Source organism: Hemiscyllium ocellatum, chromosome 30 (genome assembly GCF_020745735.1).
Source record: "Hemiscyllium ocellatum isolate sHemOce1 chromosome 30, sHemOce1.pat.X.cur, whole genome shotgun sequence".
Classification (NCBI taxonomy): Eukaryota; Metazoa; Chordata; class Chondrichthyes; order Orectolobiformes; family Hemiscylliidae; genus Hemiscyllium; species Hemiscyllium ocellatum.
Genome location: NC_083430.1, coordinates 45,147,239 through 45,169,289, shown reverse-complemented (window position 1 = coordinate 45,169,289; position 22,051 = coordinate 45,147,239). Strand labels below are relative to the sequence as shown.

Below are 22,051 nucleotides of genomic sequence, written 5' to 3'. Positions count from 1 at the left end.
CTCAACTCCTGTGAGTCAGCACTCTGAGCAGCCCTGTCCAGCGGCCTAAGTGAGCTGAGAGCTTGGCCTCCAGCTCCTGCCAGTTTGCTGGCCAGGATTTCACAGCCGGCCTGAGGTAGACCCCCAGGTAGAGGAGATGGGTGGAACTCAAGCTGAACTCCCGTAACTCCTCCAGCAGAGAGTCCACCCACCACAGACTTCCACAGTAGTCTGGAACATTTGGCCCAGTTGGTCCTGGTGGAAGACGCCGCTGAGTACATGGCCTGGTACTCATGCATCTTCTCCAGGTCAGACAGGTTAGTGAAAGTGAGGTACATATAAATCAGCATAAGCAGAGAAGAACACCCCCATGCCTGTGCAGGACAGAACTAGCCCCAAAGACTCTTCCACAAGAGGCACAGGAAAGCCACCACGTACAGGGAATACAGTTGGCCAGACAAGGAGCAGCCCTGATGTATTCCTCTTCCAAAATGAAGGGGCGCAGTTAACTTTAACCAGATACTCTGCGGTGTACAAAAATCAGATCCGGGCATTGAACTGCTTCACAAACTCGAATGCCTGCACAGTCCTGAGCAGATGTTAGTGATCGACCCTGTCAAACACCTTCTTCTTGTCGAGGGACAGGTAGGCGCTCAGCAGACCAGCGTGTCGACAGAAATGGAACAGGTCCCGGACCAGATGGATGTTGTCCTGTTTTTTCCGGCCTGGGACCGAGTAGGACTGGTCCAGGGGAAGCATGTAGGCCAATATAGAAGCCAGGCAAGAAGTCAACTCCCTGGTGGAAATTTTATAATCCATGCCAAGGAGGGAGCCTGGATGCCTGTTCTTCAAGGATTGAAGGTCTCCCTTCTTTGGCAACAGGACAATGACCACCCTTTGCCAAGAAAGGGGCAGCTCTCCAGCATGTAGACACTCCCCTAAGGCATCCCAGAATGCCCTGAAAAACTCCAGTCAGCCCATTCAGCTCCAGGGACTTGCCCCTTGAGAGCCAGTCGAGGGCATTGATCAGCTTCTCTAAAATGACTGGATTGTCGTGCCTTCCAGCATCCTGTGGGCTGAGCTGAGGCAGGTCCTCCCTTAGAACTCTGCAAATATCCTCGCCCGACGGATCTGGAGAGAACAGGTCAAGTGATAGGAGTGAATTTGGGCCCTGATACCCTTCGAATCAGAGATGAGGGACCAATTGTCTGCCAGCAGCACAAGGAGCTGTTGATTGGTGCCACACTTTTTTCCAGCAAGTAGAATGAGGAAGAGCCATGGTCCAGGTCCTGGAGGAGCCAGATCCATGACCTCACGTACGCGCCCTGGGACCCAATGACCTGCAGGTCTCAGAGCATGGCCTTCTTCGCTTCGTACACTCCCCGCAGGGCTGGGTGCACATCAGGCTGATCGAGACATGACTCCAGATCGAATACCTCCTTCTCCAACTTCACAATCACGGATTTCCACCTCTTTGTTGACCCCTTGCATACTCCTGACAAAAAATGCAGACATGAGCCTTGCCTACATCCCACCAGAGTGTCAGGGAGGGAAGCTTTGCCGCTTCCTTCTCTAGCCGGCCCAGAACCACTGAAACTAGCCTCAGAACAACTCATCCTCCAACAGTGGGTAGTTAAAGTGCCAGTGTGTGGACTTGAGTCAGGCGTCAAATGGAAGGAGTTTCGCCCACACCAGGTGTGGGTCTGTGCACAGCACCTGCCGCATGGAGGTCTCTGAAAAGCAGGAGGCGTACGCCCACAAAACATGCAGGCGGTCGATTCTGGACACTCCGATTCCAGGCCTCACGAAGGTGATGGCGATGGAATCAGGTTGGAGATTCCACTAGACCTCCAACAGGTCAAAGGACTTGACCAAGGCCCCCAAACTCCTCCCAGATGCTAAACTAGACCGGCATCACCACGGTCCCCATCCTCAAGGATGCAGTTAAAATTTAAAATCTGATTGAAGATTTGTAGCTCGGGTATCCGTTGTCGTGGTTCTGCTCGCCGAGCTGGAAGTTTTTGCTGCAAATTTGCAGACACATCGACCTGGACCCCACATACAAATCACTGCAGCTGAAACTGACACCCGGAAGCGGCAAGAACAAACCAATATAAATACCGGAAGAAACATCAAAGCAGCGCTTCACACGAGGCTCCAACAGCACTGATGATGTTCCCTAGCCAGGGAACGAAACGTTTGCAGCAAAAACTTCCAGCTCGGCGAGCAGAACCACGACAATGCAGTTAAAATCTCCCCCGAGGACAACACACTGGCCTTCGTCGGCAGAGGAGAGATGAGCAGACACTTCTCTGTAGAAGCACATTGGTCTTGGTCCAACTAAAGGAGCATAGACGTTCACAAACTGAAGCACCGTGCCCTCTCCCCCCACCCAGCAAACGGCCTGGCATTGGCTCCCTGACCTCCAAGATCTCCGGCTGAAAATGCAGGGCCAACAAGATAGCCACCCCACCAGATCTGCGGGTGAGGTGACTCCTGTGCCCCCACCCCCACCTTGCCACTCCAAAAGCCAGGTGGCTTTATTTCCTGGGGTAACTTGCAGGAAGCACACCACATACGTCCCGTCCTGAAGGCCTGAGACGGTCTGGAATCTGCACTGTGACTCCCTGCTGCTGTTGATTTTGAGGCTGGCTATGATAGTCTTCATGTCAGCAGGGTTGTGCAACCACCACCAATACGATTAAACCATTTACTGGGAGGACGAGGGGGCACAGAAGTCCCTCAACCTCACCAGGAGTGCACCCAGGAAATTTCTAACACTCTTTTGCTCATTTGAATCCAGTCCAGACGCTTGGCGAGCAGCCTGGGCCAAGTACACTTGCTCGAAGGAGTTCCAGTGGTTGAGTGCCAGTTGGGCTCTGTCCCGGCGACTATGAGTTTCCAGGAGCTCCTCGGGAGGGATGAGGAGAAGCTAAGTGGGGGGCACCTGGGACTCAACAACTTTGCTGGAGACGGACTCGGCTTTGTCCCCAGTGCCCATCGCTGAACCCGAACCCTCCTCCAGGAAGTCACCCTCAGTTGCCAGCCCCTTCTCCATAGGCAGAGTGGGGGCTGGCCCGGCACCACCAACTAGCCTCAAGCCCCCAGCAATCCGACCCCCAGTGTCCCCGGTGGTACTTCTTCAACGCACCCCTTCCCAGAATGCAAGGTCCAGTCATTGGGCAGCTGCGGCTTGTGGCCACACTCCTCACCCGACACTGGAACGCTCGGCTCCTTGGGGAAAAGGTGCTCTCCCAGGGCCAAGGTGCCCAGAAAGAGTCCGGGAGGGAGGAGTGAAGATAACATCGTCCTCCCTCCACCACTCAATAACCTCCCAGTATTTAAAATACTACAGCCCGCACTGTGGGTCACGTTGGGTTCTATTTCATCCCTGGGGGCTGGTGGAACAGCAGCAACAGAATAACCTACTGCAGCTCCCAGGGGTTCAGACAGGCTGGGCCGCGGTACAAGACAGGCAGGAGACACCGTGGATTCATCCCCTGGGGAGGGACAGTACCGCTGGAGTGTTCCCAGAAGCTCTCTCCCCTCCAGGAGGCAGCGCCTCTTCCCCAGCAAGAGGGGGTAATTTATGGGCCTTTTCTTCTCTGCCCGCCTTGGTGGTCACATGACCCAAGGCTTTCTTACCCTGCTCCCCACATCTCCAGGAACACTCTTAGCTGGGGGGAATGCAGGGGGCATGGCAAGGGCAGGGAGAGCCAGTTGTGTCACTTCCTATCCTGCCTTTGTAATGTCAGGTGCTGGTGGGTGGTGGGACCAGGTTCCTGAACCCCACCCCATGGCATTGATTCCCAAGGAACCTATACCCCCGGACCCTGTGCTTGATGCCAGCCCCATGGTGACAACTCCTAGAGAACCTGTACCCAAGGCCCTTCCCACAACACCGGAGTTTCCCAAACCTGCCCCACTCAGCCGGACACTCACCCCCCTTCCCACCAGAGGTCGAGGTATCAGTAGCCCCTGCTGACAGGGCTTGTGTTGTTGTCCTGGGGAGGGGGGGGCAGTTGGTGCGGCAGCTGCTGGTGTGGGCTGGACAACCTTCTGGGTGGGGCAGTTCTTCCTTATGTGCCCCACCTCATGGCACAGATGACACCACAGAGTCTATCATCCAGAAGTCGCTGTAGGCTGTTCCCTCATGGAGGAGGGTAAATGAGCCCACTGTGGTATCCCCCCAGGTCAGGCAAGTGAACACTTGGCATTGGAAGGAGTAGACATGCTGGAGGACAGGGTTCTTCAGACCGAGCAGAAGCAGTTGCACACTTGACTGGATCTCCCCTAGAGTTTAGAGATGGGGGAGAAGGAGTTCATTGGCAATGAGGGGCAGGACATTGGAAATCATGATCCTCCAGGCAGTGACCTCCAATTGGTCACAGATAGGAATGTCCTGCCCACAGTGAGCCCCTTCTGCACAGTCCAGTGGACCACCTGCTCAGTCCTAAGTAAGAGTATGACTTTCCTGTACATGTGAGCTACAGCAATGATGGCCAGATGGGCAACCACACTAGCCATGGCCTTCCTGCCTCAATAATCATGTTTGGGATGGGGATAGGCCTTCATCCTCGGGCGTTTGGTCAAATGCTGGAAGGGGGTTGGAGTTGTAGCAGGGCTTGCAGCAGTCAAGCTTAAGGCAGCAGCTAATCGACATAGGTGCAGCTCGGGCCTGCTGCTTTCAGGCTTGCCATGGTGTGCTGCTGGGTGGCCCTGGTGTTCCTTCCTGTGTGGGCCTCAGGCAAAGATGGTCACAACAAGGAGGCTGGGGCTGTAGCAGCAACAGTCCTAGGTGCTTTGGCCCTGGCAACAGCAGAGAGATTAGGCCCAGGTAGTAATAACATTAACAGACCCAGGTGTTGGCAGGGCCCAGGCAGCAGTAATCCTGAGTGCAGGTTGGGTTCAGACAGCAGCAACAGCCTTCAGTTCAGGGGGGCCCTCAGCAAGTCCCAAGCAGCAACGGTCCAAATTACTAGGGGGCCCAAAGCAAGTCTCAGGTAGCAACAGTGGAGGCAGGCCCCAGGTTCCAGGCAGCAACAGTAGCAATCCCAGATGTAGGTGGAGCCCAAGCATCAACAATTCATGCAGGCCCAGGCACCAGAAAGTGTTCAGTTGTGGGCAAGGCACAAGCTGCTGCAGCAACAGTAGTGGTAGTAGCTGCTCATGCAGCTGAACACTGTCCAAAGGGAACAAAAAAGAAAGAAAGGGATCTGATAAAGATGGATAAGATCATGAGGTACATTGATTGGGCAGATGGGATGGCACTTTTTCAATAGTAGAGAGGTCAATAAACAGGATAACCAGTCAGAAATTTTTGTAAAATTTAAGAAATATTTAAATATTCATTCGTGTTGTCATAGCTTCCAAGGCTCTGGACTAAATGCTGTAAAATGGGATGAGTACATTCAGATCTTAGATGATTGGCGAGGAAAAATGGGCCCAGTTGTCTCCTTTAGCGCTATAAATGTCCATTAAAAATAAAAGATTTTGGCCAAATGTTAGCAGTTGCATTTCTAAAGAATTGAGAGAAAACTTTACTAATTTCAGATAACCCTTGGACTCATCAGCTTTACATTAGCAAATCTTGCACAACTATCCATCTGTCTGCAACCATAAGAATTTATTATGTGACTTTAATGATGTTATTTGATTCTAATTGATACCAGGTTATTTTTGAAGCAGTCATCTTGCCAGAACAAAGAGGTTATATCGCATTAGATGATATACTGATCGTGGATTCTACCTGCAGTAAGTAAACAATCTCTTCTGTCTTTCCACTGTTATGACTAAAAGTCTGAAGGAAGAGATGAAGGAACTTTTTTTGTGATAATTATGATGATCTGAAAAGCACTGTTTAAAGGGAGAGTGGAAGCAGAATCAATAGTACTAACATAACATAAGAACCTAAGAAATCAGAGCAGGAATAGGCCATCTGGCCCTTTGAGCCTGCTCCACATTCAATAAGGTCATGGCTGATCTTATTGAATCTTAGCCTCAGCTCCACTGACTCGTCCTCTCACTACAACCCTTAATTTTTTAAAAATTATCTACCTTAGTAAATGAATTATCTACCTTAGCTTTATGCACATTTACTGAGGAAGCCTCAACTAAAATTTTCTGATTCAATATGTGGATGTACCTTCTAGAGAAAGTGCAAAACTTGGCCTACTCTTGGGAAATAAGGCAGGGCAGGTGACTGAGCTGTCAGTGGGGGAGCAGTTTGGGGCCAGCGACCATAATTCTATTAGATTTAAAATAGTGATGGAAAAGGATAGACCAGATCTACAAATTGAAGTTCTAAATTGGAGAAAGGCCATAGAACATAGAACATAGAACAATACAGCACAGAACAGGCCCTTCGGTCCACGATGTTGGTGCCGAACATCTATCCTAGATTAAGCACCCATCCATGTACCTATCCAATTGCCACTTAAAGGTCGCCAATGATTCTGACTCTACCACTCCCACGGGCAGCGCTTTCCATGCCCCCACCACTCTCTGGGTAAAGAACCCACCTCTGACATCTCCCCTATACCTTCCACCCTTCACCTTAAATTTATGTCCCCTTGTAACACTCTGTTGTACCCGGGGAAAAAGTTTCTGACTGTCTACTCTATCTATTCCTCTGATCATCTTATAAACCTCTATCAAGTCACCCCTCATCCTTCGCCGTTCCAACGAGAAAAGGCCGAGAACTCTCAACCTATCCTCGTACAACCTATTCTCCATTCCAGGCAACATCCTGGTAAATCTTCTCTGCACCCTCTCCAAAGCTTCCACACCTTTCCTAAAGTGAGGCGACCAGAACTGCACACAGTACTCCAAATGTGGCCTAACCAAAGTCCTGTACAGCTGCAACATCACTTCACGACTCTTGAATTCAATGCCTCTGCTAATGAACGCTAATACACCATAGGCCTCCTTAAAAGCTCTATCCACCTGAGTGGCAACTTTCAAAGATCTATGTACATAGACCCCAAGATCCCTCTGTTCCTCCACCTGACTAAGAACCTTACCGTTAACCCTGTATTCTGCATTCTTATTTGTTCTTCCAAAATGGACAACCTCACACTTGGCAGGGTTGAACTCCATCTGCCACTCCTCAGCCCAGCTCTGCATCATATCTAAGTCCCTTTGCAGCCGACAACAGCCCTCTTCACTGTCCACAACTCCACCAATCTTCGTATCATCTGCAAATTTACTGACCCACCCTTCGACTCCCTCATCCAAGTCATTAATAAAAATTACAAACAGCAGAGGACCCAGAACTGATCCCTGCGGAACTCCACTTGTAACTGGGCTCCAGGCTGAATATTTACCATCTACCACCACTCTCTGACTTCGACCGGTTAGCCAGTTTTCTATCCAATTGGCCAAATTTCCCTCTATCCCATGCCTCCTGACTTTCCGCATAAGCCTACCATGGGGAACCTTATCAAATGCCTTACTAAAATCCATGTACACTACATCCACTGCTCTACCCTCATCCACATGCTTGGTCACCTCCTCAAAGAATTCAATAAGACTTGTAAGGCAAGACCTACCCTTCACAAATCCGTGCTGGCTGTCCCTAATCAAGCAGTGTCTTTCCAGATACTCATAAATCCTATCCCTCAGTACCCTTTCCATTACTTTGCCTACCACAGAAGTAAGACTAACTGGCCTGTAATTCCCGGGGTTATCCCTATTCCCTTTTTTGAACAGGGCCACAACATTCGCTACTCTCCAGTCCCCTGGTACCACCCCCGTTGACAGTGAAGACGAAAAGATCATTGCCAACGGTACTGCAATTTCCTCTCTTGCTTCCCACATAATCCTAGGATATATCCCGTCAGGCCCGGGGGACTTGTCTATCCTCAAGTTGTTCAAAATGTCCAACACATCTTCCTTCCTAACAAGTATCTCTTCTAGCTTACCAGTCCGTTTCACACTCTCCTCTTCAACAATACGGTCCCTCTCGTTCGTAAATACTGAAGAAAAGTACTCATTCAAGACCTCTCCTATCTCTTCCGACTCAATACACAATCTCCCACTACTGTCCTTGATCGGACCTACCCTCGTTCTCATCATTCTCATGTTTCTCACATACGCATAAAATGCTTTGGGGTTATCCTTGATCCTATCCGCCAAGGATTTTTCATGCCCTCTCTTATCTCTCCTAATCCCTTTCTTCAGGTCCCTTCTGGCTATCCTGTATCCCTCCACTGCTCTGTCTGAACTCTGTTTCCTCAACCTTATGTAAGCCTCCTTCTTCCTCTTTACTAGACATTCAACCTCATTTGTCAACCAAGGCTCCCTCACATGACCATTTCTTTCCTGCCTGATAGGTACATACATATCAAGGACACATCATCTTGAAAAAGTTCCACATTTCCACCACATCCTTCCCTGACAGCCTATGCTCCCAACTTATGCTCCTCAAATCCTGTCTTACAGCATCGTAATTTCCCTTCCCCCAATTGTAAAATCCACCCTGTTGTGCGCACCTATCTCTCTCCATAACCAAGGTGAAAGTCACAGAATTGTGGTCACCATTACCAAAATGTTCACCCACTAACAAGCCCATCACTTGTCCCGGTTCATTACCGAGTACCAAATCCAATATGGCGTCCCCTCTGGTTGGACAATCTACATACTGAGTTAGAAAAGCTTCCTGGACACACTGCACAAACACCGCCCCATCCAATCTACTTGATCTAAAGACCTTCCAGTCAATATTTGGGAAGTTGAAATCGCCCATGACTACGACCCTGTGGCTTCTGCACCTTTCCAAAATCTGTTTCCCAGTCTGTTTCTCCACATCTCTGCTGCTATTGGGGGGCCTATAGTAAACACCCAACAAGGTGACTGCACCTTTCCTATTTCTGACTTCAGCCCATACTACCTCCAAAGGCAGATCCCCCTCAAACTTCCTTTCTGCAGCCGTTATACCATTTCTAATTAGCAATGCCACCCCCCTCCTTTTTTACCACCCTCCCTAATCTTACTGAAACATCTGTAACCAGGAACTTCCAACAACCATTCCTGTCCCTCATCTATCCACGTTTCCGTGATGGCCACAACATCGTAGTCCCAGGTACCGATCCACGTCTTAAGTTCACCCACCTTATTTCTGATACTCCTTGCGTTGAAGTATACGCACTTGAGCCCATCTCTGTGTCCGCAAGTATTCCCTGTCAGTGCTACCTTCTCCACAGCCTCCCTACATTCTTGGACATCCTGAAAAACAGCTAACCTATTTGCTGGACTACAAGTCCGGATCCCATCCCCCTGCCAAATTAGTTTAAACCTCCCTGAAGAGTGCTAGCAAACCTACCCCCCAGGATATTGGTGCCCTTCTGGTTCAGGTGCAACCCGTCCTGTTTGTACAGGTCCCACCTTCCCCAGAATGCAGTCCAATTGTCCAAATACCTGAAGCCCTCCCTCCTACACCATCCTTGCAGCCACGTGTTCAACTGCACTCTCTCCCTATTCCTTGCCTCACTGTCACATGGCACCGGCAACAACCCAGAGATGACGACTCTGTCTGTCCTAGCTTTTAGCTTCCAGCCTAACTCCCTGAGCTCTTGAATGACCTCCCCACCCCTCTTCCTACCTATGTCGTTGGTGCCAATGTGTACCACGACTTGTGGCTGCACACCCTCCCCCTTAAGGATTCTGAAGACACGGTCCGAGACGTCTCGGACCCTGGCACCCGGGAGGCAACAAACCATCCGAGAGTCTCGCCCATGTCCACAGAACCGCCTGTCCGTCCCTCTAACTAGAGAGTCTCCTATAACTAGCGCTCTCCTCCTCTCCCCCTTTCCCTTCTGAGTATCAGAGCCAGACCTCACGCCACAGACCCCGTCACTGCAGCTTACACCTGCAAGGCTGTCCCCCACAACAGTTTCCAAAGCTGTATACTTATTGTTTAGGGGAACGACCACAGGGGAACCCTGCACTGCCTGCTTCTTCCCCTTCCCACCTCTAACTGTTACCCAGCTACCTCTGTTCTCCGGCGTAACTATGTCCCTGTAGCTTCTATCAATCACCCTCTCAGCCTCTCGAATAATCCTCAGTTCATCCAACTCCAGTTTCAGTTTCCTAACTCGTTCGGTGAGGAGCAGGATCTGACTGCATTTCCTGCAGACGAAGTCGGCAGGAGTATCAGTGGTCACCCCTACCTCAAACATCCTGCAGGAGGAACATTCCACTGCCTGTGCTGCCATGACTGTACACTTTGTCTCCAAAACAAGAACACTGAGTCAATAACACTGAGTCACTTACCTGTGGACTATAAAGTTAGGTTAGAGGAGGAGGATGTGAGGGAGGCCCTACGAAGTAGGACCTGGGGTCTAGAACACACCCACTCAAATACCAATCACTTACCTTCCCGACCAGTTCTGCGCTCCAACCTCACTTCCGCCCAGCTCGCGCCACTCTCTGTGGTGAAAAGACTGTTGGCGTCGAGGTAAGTTCTTTAAATACCAATCACTTACCTTCCCGACCAGCTCTTCGCTCCAACCTCACTTCCGCCCAGCTCGCGCCGCTCTCTGCGGTGAAAGTAGCATAGTAATACTGCCAATTTTGACAGTATTAGGCAAGAACTTTCAAAAGTGAATTGGGAGCAGATGTTCGCCGGTAAAGGGATGGCTGGAAGATGGGAAGCCTTCAGAAATGAGATAACGAGAATTCAGAGAAAGTATAGTCCTGTTAGGATTACTGAAGAAGGGCTTATGCCCGAAATGTCGATTCTCCTGCTCCTTGCATGCTGCCTGACCTGCTGCGCTTTTCCAGCAACACATTTTTAAGCTCTGATCTCCAGCATCTGCAGTCCTCACTTTCTCCTACTGTAGATTTATACTCATTTTTATAAGTACAAACTTGATGAGCTGAAGGGCCTCTTCTCTACTGTATGATTCTATGAATACATAACAACATGTAGTCATTATTCATCAAGTATGCAGTTCTTTTGATGATTTGGAGTCATTGGTGTTGGATTGGGGTGTACAAAGTTAAAAATCACACAACCCCAGGTTATAGTCCAACAGGTTTATTTGGAAGCACAAACTTTTGGAGCACTGCTCCTTCATCAGATGGTTGTGGAGTTCTTTTGATACATTTCTTTGTGCATATTTGGATTCTTGTGAGAACTGTGTTTTCTTATTTTGTGTTTTTAAAAGTTGGAGACTGTAAAAGAAAGAGGTGTTTTAAAATACAGTGAATGAAAAGGTGGCACCAGTTTTCAAAGCATTGCAGGCATTGTGTAAACAATTGCATTTACAACCAATAATTGCAGATAAATTGGAGTCAAGGAGCTACAAATGCAGCTTTTGCTATCAAAGAGAAGTTGATTGGTTTATGGACTAATGAGCAATTATCAAAGACAAACCATATTGCCTGCCAACAGACTGTCACTGCTTCTCAGGTAACTGAAAACTTTGGAACTGGGTACAAGTTACAGAGAGAAAGAGAAATGTTTGATTCATCCCTAGCTCAGGAATAGTCTCACTGGTGTGATGATACTATGGCTTTAAGAGGTGTATTTTGTCTTTTTTTTTGGAAGAGAGGATTTAAGGCAGCCTGAATAGGTGGGGTCAAGCTCCCACAGAAGCAGGAGTTTTTGTTTGAGTAGCAGTTGCTGCTGGGGTCTTGAAGATGTGGAAGTTCTTTTCCTTTCTTAATTATAGCTAAATGCTAATGGTTCTCTTTCTGCTGCTGAAGTTGCATGTGAGACCATCTGTTTTTCTGAATTTGCCTTTGTAAAGGGGCTGTTCATGGGATGTTGCTATATTGGAACAGTTAATTAGTAATAGTTACTGGATAGGGATATACTATTTGGCTAAGTATTTTGCTGGAGTTACAGCTAAACCACTTCTTCCCTTTCATTTTCCTTTTGTTGTATTTTAACTACAATGTATGAGTGAAGTGTGTTTTGCTTCAAATCTGGTAGTTTGACCAGTCCCAACACCTTGCAATAACCTTTTTAAAATAAGAAAAAGTTAGGGTTGAGACTATCTTCTCAATATTTCATGGGGGTTTGGTTGAGTCCATAACAATGGCATCTACAATCAAAACTCCCTGTAAACCTGAAGTAAACCAATTTATCTTTTCTGCAACAATTGTAATAAAGCTGTGACTTCTAACTGATAAATTGATGAGTATTTACAAGGGAGCTAGCCACCATGTGTCTCTTACCAATTAGTGGAAGTATCTGAAAGATGACTAAAGCAATGTGCTAGCCAGCAGAAGAGGCAAAGGATCATCTTAACAACATAACTTGGAGACAAAGACTACTGACTGTGTGTTATGACACAAGGTAAGCCCCTCTGCTAATTTAAACCCAACACACAGAAGAGATTCACCCTATTCTGTAATCTGTGAAATTTTGAGGCCAAGAACTTCCCAAAGGTAACTAAAGTAAAAATTAACAACTCTTTTTTAACAGACAAGAACTATTTACAACTTCTTTCTCTAACCTATCTTTTACTTTCCCTTCCATAATACTGGTCTGATAAAGATTTACCAAAAAAATTGAAATTTCAAAACCAGCCAGCTATCAAATATTCTCTTTGTCTCTCTCTGTCTCTCCTTCTTAGGGTTACTGTTTCACAGATCGTTGATAGATTAAGATACACTTTAAGAGAGCTATATTGTGGGCAGTCTGCATACGTTAATGGCTTGGCAGTTCTCCCCCAACTGTTCAATTTTTCCTGGTCTCATATCCCAAAATATTGGATCATTTCATCGGTTTTAATAGTGTCAAAATACAAAATTCACACTTGATTGGAGTTTAGTATCTTGGGCCATAACTTAAACTGGCCGAATTTGAATTTGTTTTTTTTGTCTCATAACCCAGCTACTGCTAGCTGCTAGTCCAAATGTTACATTGTAAATTCTCCAGAACTCTGTGTGCTTGCTTAGTACTTCAACTCTCTTAGAGGTACAATACCCCTAACCCTTCCTTAACACCTCCCCACTTAAGAAAAAATAAACCATCATAATGAAAAGATGGCTTCATTTTTTTCTATTCTTTAAACACAATACTTATAGCTTTAATCTAAGTTCACCTCAACTTTTTCCTATATAAATAATATTGAATAAATACAAATCTCATCTTAACTTTATCAGTTAAAATCATGTTAATGCATCTGATTACATAATTATGAGCTGCTTCATGTACCATTTTTAAACTAAAAATCTGTAACATAAGACTCCAATTAAATAGTCTTTTATTCTTGTCTTTAAAGCATTCTAAGAAGATAAGAGGATTGTGATCCATGTACATAATCATCTCCGATATATTATTCATGACATATACATTAAAACGTTGTAAGGCCAGTACCAAACTCAATAGTTCTTTTTCGATCATGGAGTATTTCCTCTGTCGGATGTTGAGTTTCTTCGAAGAGTAACTAGCTGGCCGTTCAATCCAATCATCATCTTGGCAGTTCAGTTTCAACTCCTATGTCATTCGCATCTATGGCGACTTACAAAGATTTTGAAAAGTTTGGTGTAGCTAAAACTGGTTTGGTGGTTCATATTGATTTCAAATGGTCGAATACCTCTATCCACTGAAATGTTGTGTTCTTCTTCAGCAAATCTGTTAATGGTGCCATTACACTGCTGAAGTTTGGAACAAACTTTGGAAAGAATCTGCTGAGTCCTAAGAATCAAAGTACCTCTTCCTTCGAGGTTGGTCATGGAAATTCCTCAATGGCCTTCGACCTTGTGTTCCGAGAGGGTCACCCTTCTATGACGGACGTTGTGTTCCATGAATGTCACCTCTGCTTTCGCGAATTCAGTTTTGTTTAAGTGTATTACCATTTTTGCTACTTGTAGCCGTTCAAAGAGCTCTATCAACTGTACCATGTGATCCTTCCAGGGCTTACTAAAGATCACTACATTGGCCAAAGAGACTGCACAGTTTGTTAACCCAACCACAACAGTGTTCATGAGTCTTTGGAATGTGGTGGGTGCGTTCTTCATTCCAAAGGGCATCACTTTAAATTGATATAGCCCATTTTGGACTACAAACGCTGAAATTTATTTTGCCATCTCTGATAAAGGATCTGCCAGAAACAATGCATTCAGTCCAATTTGGTGATGTAACTGGCTTGTCTGACTTTCTCGATACATTCCTCCAATCTAGGAAATGGATAGAAGTCTGATTTTGTAATGGTGTTGACCTTCTGATAATCCATGCAGAATTGTTGAGTCCCATCTAGTTTGGGAACAAAGATGATTGGTGAACACCACTCACTCCTGGCTTGATTTGATGATATCTCACCAAGCATGGCCTCCACCTCCATTTAGACTGTCTGGCTTTGAAAGGATTAAGCTGATAGGGGTGTTGTATTTCCTATGTCTACTTCATGTACAATAGCATTAGTCCTCCCCAATTGATACTTACATATGTTCTTATACTGCAGTAACAAATCTTTCCCAATGTGTTCTATTCTCATGAGACAGATAGCTTACTAACCTATTCCACTCCTCAAGGCCTTCTTCATTTTTTAACTTATTTTGAGGCACATCAAAATCCACATCATCTGGATTTAATTCCTCACTCTGTGGGACAGTAACTAATACCTGTTTCTCCAGTTGTTTCTTTCTCGTACAATACAGTTTCAACATGTTCCCATGACATAGCCAATACCCTTTTTTCCATCTGGCATTTTTATGAGAGAGTTCACCTGACTCAACTTTTTCTCAATTTGATAGGGACCACTAAAGCTGACTTTGAAGGGATCTCCTATCACTGGTTACAGTACCATCCTCTCAGGAAAATGCCTGAGTCTCAGACCCTTTAAATGCCACCTGCTTCATTCTATACTGTGCCCTCTTTAGATGCTGTTTAACTAACTCACTTACTTGATTTAGTCTCTTCCTCATCTCCAATACATAATCTAAGTGTGAGATCTCAGACTTTGGTCCTGTCAATTTTTCTTTAATTTCAAAGGTCCTCTCACTTCATGACCGAATATTAACTCGAAGGGAGTAAACGGAGTAGATTCATTTGGGGCATCTCTGATTGCAAACAATACAAATGGGATACCTTGATCTAAATCATTTGGGTAATCCTGACTGTATGCTCTCAACATGGTCTTCAAGGTCTGATGCCACCTTCCTAAAGCTCTCTGGGATTCAGGATGATGCACACTGGATTTAAAGTGCTATATACCTAAGCTCCATAACTTCCTAAAAGTAAACTTTGACCATTGATCCAGCTGAACCTCTCTGGTTCCCCCAAACCATGTGAAGAAACCTAACTCCTCTACTACCCTTTTTGCCTTGATACTCCATAATGGAATTGCCTCAGAAAATCTAGTAGACACATCCATTATGGTTAACAAGTACTGGCTCCCCCTTTTAGTTCTTGGAAGGGGACCTATACTTCAAATGCAGGAATTGCAATAAAGGTGCCGGTTTTATTACTGCCCCTGGCTTACTTACCATTTGGCATGCATGACATGTACTGCAGAAGTTTACCAGATCATTGTGCTTTCCAGGCCAATATAAATGTTTCTGTACCTTAACCCTGAGTCTTTTGTACCCTTGGGTGACCTCCTACAAGTAGTTCATGTGCTACCCATAACACCTCCTGTCTGTATGCAACTGGTAACACTTGGGCCCATTTCTCCTCTGCAGTAACCTGCCATGGTCTTCATTTCTGTCTTGGGGTTTTATCTTTCAGATAATAACCCTCCAGCATATTCTCTGCCACCTATTCGGAGTATGCATTGACATATATATCTTTTATCACTTTGTCTTGCTGTTGCAAGTCACTTAGCCTTTCAGGACTAAACACTTATCTTTTACCCTCTGCCTGTTCAGATTTTTCTAGCACCATAACGTCAAACAGGGTGCCCGCTAACTGAAGTCAATTCCTTCATCTTTCTCTCTTTAGTTCTTGCTTCATGCTGTGATTTATGATACTGGGATCTTGTTACTACACAGCCTGGGAAAATACCAGGATATTTGTTTTAACTCCTCAGTTTCTTGGTCTTCCTTGGGCTTTTTCGCAACAAGGGTGTCACTCCCACCTTGGATCTTGCCAAAAACTGAATTCTTGGAACTGACAATCTGTCAATCACTCCCACTGTACCCTCCCCAATCTTGAGTTGGCACTCCAACTTGATCTTACATAGGACTATGCTAAATTTCTGACAATTATCCCATAGATTACCACAATCTCAGGCAACTGATCTAAAAGAGTGCATATTCACTCATCTCTTAGAATCAGTGACAGGTTAGATCCTGTATCACTCAAAATTATCACTTCTTGTCCTTCTCCCCCTGTTCTTTTGGAGTTAGCTTTACCCACAGAGATGAATTCTTTGTAGAGGCCAGGTATTAACTCCATCCTCAGCCTCTGCCTAGGCTGTGTACTCTCCTGCAGCTCCTCAGCTCTTGTTGGGGTCTCTTTTACTCCCTTCACTAATGCCACTGATTTAGCTTCTTTCACCCATCTTTTCCCACAGTGCCTTTCTTTAACAACCAGCGCTGTGACTTTGTGTGCCACTTTACCACAGTGGAAATACCTGAGGCCTTTCACCTCCTTTCTACCCTCTTGGGCATCTTTTTTAATTTGTTGTAAATTCTTACGTAATCTCTACTCTTGGTTTGGGAGTAAAGGACCCTCCATTCTCCCAACTTCTATTCCTCACAAGTTGAAATTCTGGCTGGAAGCTTGTCTTATGCACCATGGACTCATCTACTAATTCTGCTGCCCTTCTCACTTCCTGAACTTTCTGTTCTTGTGAATTCTTATTATCTCTGGAAGTGAGTTTTTAAACTCTTCCAGCAGAATGATTTCTCTTAGAGCCTCAAAGGTCCTAGCTATTTTTAAAGCACGCATCTCTTTTTCTAGGGTGGTGATGTCCAAAACTAGAGAACATAGGTTTGTGTCAGGGGGAAATATTTATAAAGAATCTGTGGGGTAATTTTTTCACACAGAGGGTGGTGCATCTATGGAATAGGCTTAGAGATGAAGTGGTGGAGGTGGGTACAATTACAACATTTAAAAGGCATTTGGTTGGGTACATGAAGTGTTTAGAAAGATGTGGCCCAAATGCTGGTGAATGGCACTAGGTCAGATTGGGATATCTGGTTGGTGTGGATGAGTTGCATCGAAAGGGTCTGTTTCCATGTTGTATAAATGTATAACTCTATTTTGTCTATGACATGGAATTTCTTTAGACAAAACAGGAAGAAAACAGAAAACTAGAAACTACATGCCAAGTAGCAATGGTTAACTAAAATAGGACCTCTCATATTAGAGCTGACCTTTCTTTGCACCTTCTCTGTAGTTGCATTCTGCATTGTGTTCTATTACCTTGATGCACTTAGGTAAGGTATGATTTGTCTGGATATCATGCAAAACAATACTTTTGCTATAACTTGTACATGTGACAATAATAAATTAGATCAAATCAAAAGAACTTTGATCGTATGAAACTTCAAATAAAAACACATGATTCTTCTTTAAGTTTGATGCTATTTTCTAAGTTTTCGTTGAGTTAACCATAACTACCTGACTTGTACTTTTTTGCTGTCTCTCTCCAGTTTTGACATGTAGGCAAATGAAAGCTAATACATCGATTATTTCCCTCACCGCTTCTTTTAAGATCATTCGATGAAGTAAGCTGGTCCATCAGGTCTTGGAAACTTACCATCCTATAGCTTTAACAATTTGTCTAGTACTACTTTCCTGATATTTGTAATTTTCTACTTGTTCAATTAATCTGCCATTTCCTTACTTTCCATAATTAATTCCCGAGACTCATCTCCGATAGGACCACTTTGTTGATGCTTTTAAAAAACATCTACAGCAACTCTTACTATCATACTTCATATTTCTGGCTAACTCTCTCTCTTCTACTCCATTTCTTTCCCTCCTTATGAATCTGAAATAACTGCACAGAAGCCAGTATCCCATTACCAAGTCACCCTTTATTTACATGTGCACCGCGCATGGTCTCCGACCAGCCAGCTCGCAGTCATCCCCCAGAATGAGGAGACCCGTTGAATCACCTGTTTATATGTCAGCCAGGGCTTTGTGATTGGAGTGGTTATCTGGGGTCAATCAAGAATCTCACTTTCAATGAGATCTACCTGGCCCTTGCTCCAGTCAATTCATCCCTCCTTCCCTAAGTCCATGGATGCAGGCCTATACTTTGTCTTGTAGTTTCTCCTGGGACATTTTCTCCCAGGTCTGGTTCCTCCACTTGGACTCAGATAGAGACGCTTTTCTGCCTGGAGCATCTTGGGAGAGTTTCCTCCTCCTCTTCAGGTGGTAAATGGTATTGAGGTTACATTCATCTTGAACTCAGATTTCTCCAACACTAGGTGGAGGGGGAAAAAGTATGACTTCTGATCACCTTTTGGCTGTTGTGAGGGGCTGGGTATGTTTTGCTCCTGCGCCGTTTGTGAGGTATCAGAGATGTGAGTCATAAAGATGTACGGCATGGAAACAGACCCTTCGGTCCAATCCGTCCATGCCAACCAGATATCCCAACCAAATCTAGTCCCACCTGCCAGCATCCAGCCCATATCCCTCCAAACCTTACCTATTCATATACCTATCCAAATGCCTCTTGAATATTGCACTTGTACCAGCCTGCACCACATCTTCTGGCAGCTCATTCCATACACGTGCCACCCTCTGCGTGAAAAAGTTGCCCCTTAGGTATCTTTTATGTTTTTCCCCTCTCACCCTAAACCTATGCCCTCTAGTTTGGACTCCCTGACCCCAGGGAAAAGACTTTGCCTATTTATCCTATCCATGCCCCTCATAATTTTGTAAACCTCTATAAGGTCACCCCTCAGCCTCCGACACTCTAGGGAAAACAGCCCCAGCCTGTTCAACCTCTCCCTATAGCTCAGATCCTCCAATCCTGGCAATATCCTTGTAAATCTTTTCTGAACCCTTTCAAGTTTCACAACATCTTTCTAATAGGAAGGAGACCAGAATTGCATGCAATATTCCAACAGTGGCCTAACCAATGACCAGTACAGCCGCAACATGACCTCCCAACTCCTGTATTCAATACTTTGACCACTTTCAAGGAGCAATAAACCTGCACTCTAAGGTCTCTTTGTTCAGCAACACTCCCTAGGACCTTACCATTAAGTGTATAATTCCTGCTAAGATTTGCTTTCCCAAAATGCAGCACCTTGCATTTATCTGAATTAAACTCCATCTGCCACTTCTCAGCCCATTTGCCCATCTGGTCAAGATCCTGTTGTAATCTGTGGTAGCCCTCTTCGCTGTCCACTACACCTCCAATTTTGGTGTCATCTGCAAACTTACTAACTGTACCTCTTATGCTCGCATCCAAATCATTTATGTAAATGACAAAATGTAGAGGACCCAGCACCGATCCTTGAGGCATTCCACTGGTCACAGACCTCCATTCTGAAAAACAACCCTCCGCCACCACCCTCTGTCATCTACCTTTGAGCCAGTTCTGTGTCCAAATGGCTAGTTCTCCCTGTATTCCATGAGATCTAACCTTGCCAGTCAGTCTCCCATGGGGAACCTTGTTGAACGCCTTACTGAAGTCCATTTAGATCACATCTACTGCTCTCCCCTCAGCAATCTTCTTTGTTACTTCTTCAAAAAACTCAATCAAGTTTGTGAGATGAGATTTCCCATGCACAAAGCCATGTTGATTATCCCGAATCAGTCCTTGCCTTTCCAAATACATGTACATCCCGTCCCTCAGGATTCCCTTCAACAATTTGCCCACTACCAAGGTCAGGCTTACCGGTCTATAGTTTCCTGGCTTGTCTTTACCACCCTTCTTAAACAGTGGCACCACGTTTGTCAACTTCCAGTCTTCCTGCACCTCACCTGTGACTATCGATGATACAAATATCTCCGCAAGAGGCCCAGCAATCACTTCTCTAGCTTCCCACAGAGTGCTTGCTTGTTCGGGACAGCTCACTGTCCAAGCTTTGTTTGTCACAGAACCTGACCTTGCGTCAACCTTGCCTCGTACCCACACAGGGCAACTTCCATAGTTTTGATACCAAATTTTGTCCCCTCAAGTAAACTCTCTCACTTAGAGGATGTATGTGGCTGGCATTAGCATTCCTGCTGCCATTTTACCCTTCACCTTCACCAAGGTCTGGGAAATATCAGGTCTAACTTGGTGTAGTGTCTTCTTCTAAAGAGCAACTCTGCTGTAGTTGTGTGAGGACTGGTCTTATAATCAAACAGGAACTGGGAAAATTTGGTATCAAGTGAAACTGTTAGCTGTTACTTTAAGCCTGCCTTCAATGCCTTCACGGTCAACTTTTGTCAGCAGTGACTGGAAAGGTATCCAGAAAGTTTAAAACCAGAAAGAACTTCCAGTGGTGGCACCACCCATGGTGTACCTGCCAGTGTGAGGCGGCTCAAGGCAACTGCATTTGCCACTTGGCTGGTAAATTGTCTTTGATTTTAGGTAAATATGAACAGCGGTGCTTTTCAAAAGTTTGCATTTATAAAATATGGAGGATGGGGGGCCACCTAGGATAACTTGTTGATAATACAGTGTGGGGTTGAAAAATAATATAACAAGGTTTCAGTGGCAGGGAGGCTAATGTGTGATATGGAGTGCCATTAGGAACATAGGAACAGGAGTAGGTCATTCAGTCCCTCAAACCCATTTGGACATTCAATGAGATCATGGCTAAGCTACGGCTCAAATCCATATTCCTGCCTTTAGCCCATGTGCTTTAAAACCTTCTTCAATAAAAATATATGAATTTAAAATTAAAATTAGCAACTGATCTGGCATCAACTGCTGTTTGTGGAAGAGAGTTCTAAACTGCTACCACAAGTGTGTGTGAAGTGTTTCCTCACATGTCTCCTGAGCATTCTGAATGGCCCTTATTTTTAGACTATGTCCTCTAGTTTTAGAATTTACAACCAGTAGAAGTAGTTTAGTTTTGTCTACTTTGTTCTTTTCTGATAATATCGGAAAACCTGGATCAAATAATCCCTAATCTTCCAAATTCTAGACAAAACAGGCCTAATTTGTGTAATCCGACCTCATGACTTAATCCCTGAAATCCAGATATCGTTTTTTTTAATACAATCTCCAAGCCCAATATATCTTTCATAAGGAGTGGTGCCCAGATCTATTCCAAGTGGGGTCTAACCAGGATTTTGTATAACTTCAGCATAATATCTGCATCATTATATTGTAATTGTTTGGATATAAAGGCTAACATTCTGTCAAGCCTTTTGATTATTTCCTGCACTTGTTTGTGGCATTTTAAAAATCTGTGCACCTGAAATCCCCTGTCTCTTTGGGCATCTATTGAATTTAACACTATACCATCTAGAAAGTACGCTGATCTATCCTTTTTTTGATCCAAAATGAATACTCTATCATTTGCTTAAATTGAACTCCATCTGCCACAGTTTTGACCATTTACCTAGTATACCTTTTGTATTTTAATGCTACACTGCCTAAACTTTGTGTGGTAAGTAAATCTGGATATATGACTCTCAATGATGTGATCACTAATAATTAATGTGAATAATAAAGTCCCTAACACAGATCCTTGTGGGACACCAATAATCATATCCTACCAATTTGAGGACCTGCCTATTTTAGCTATTTTCTGTCACCTGTTATTCAATGAATTTCCCAGCCATGCCAGCAATTTGTCATCAGTTGCGTGGTATTCTGCCTGAGTCACTAGTCACTTGTGTGGGACTTCATCAAATGCCTTCTGGAAATCCATATAAATAACATTCACCGACATTTCCCTATCCACAACATTGTCACATTTTTAAAAACTTCAGTGAGGGATTATCAGGCATAACCTACCTGCTATTGCTGTCCCTGAAGGACAGAAAAACTTTGAGGTGCTTGATTGCCCTCTCCTTGATTGTAGACTCCAAACTTTCCCCTACTATAGATGTTAGGCTAACTGGATTGTAATACCCTGTTTTTTCTCTTTTGCCCTCCTTAAAAAAAATGGAGTGATGTGCAATTTTCCCATCTAGAGGGATAATTCCTTCATCTAAGAACTCTGAAAGGTTATAGATTGAGCATCCACAATGTGCTATCTTGGATGGAAACTG

The 22,051-nt window shown here is 45.0% G+C and overlaps 1 protein-coding gene across 1 annotated transcript in view; it reads left to right on the top strand.

Annotated features, from left to right (window-relative positions):
* The window catches only part of LOC132829823 (receptor-type tyrosine-protein phosphatase U-like), a 492,619-nt gene that overhangs the window by 163,933 nt on the left and 306,635 nt on the right, over nucleotides 1–22,051 (top strand). Inside the window, exons 4-5 of the mRNA XM_060847187.1 lie at nucleotides 5,652–5,733; nucleotides 11,264–11,332. Coding sequence (XP_060703170.1) covers nucleotides 5,652–5,733; nucleotides 11,264–11,332 — 151 coding nt within the window. The remainder of the gene's footprint in view (nucleotides 1–5,651; nucleotides 5,734–11,263; nucleotides 11,333–22,051) is intronic.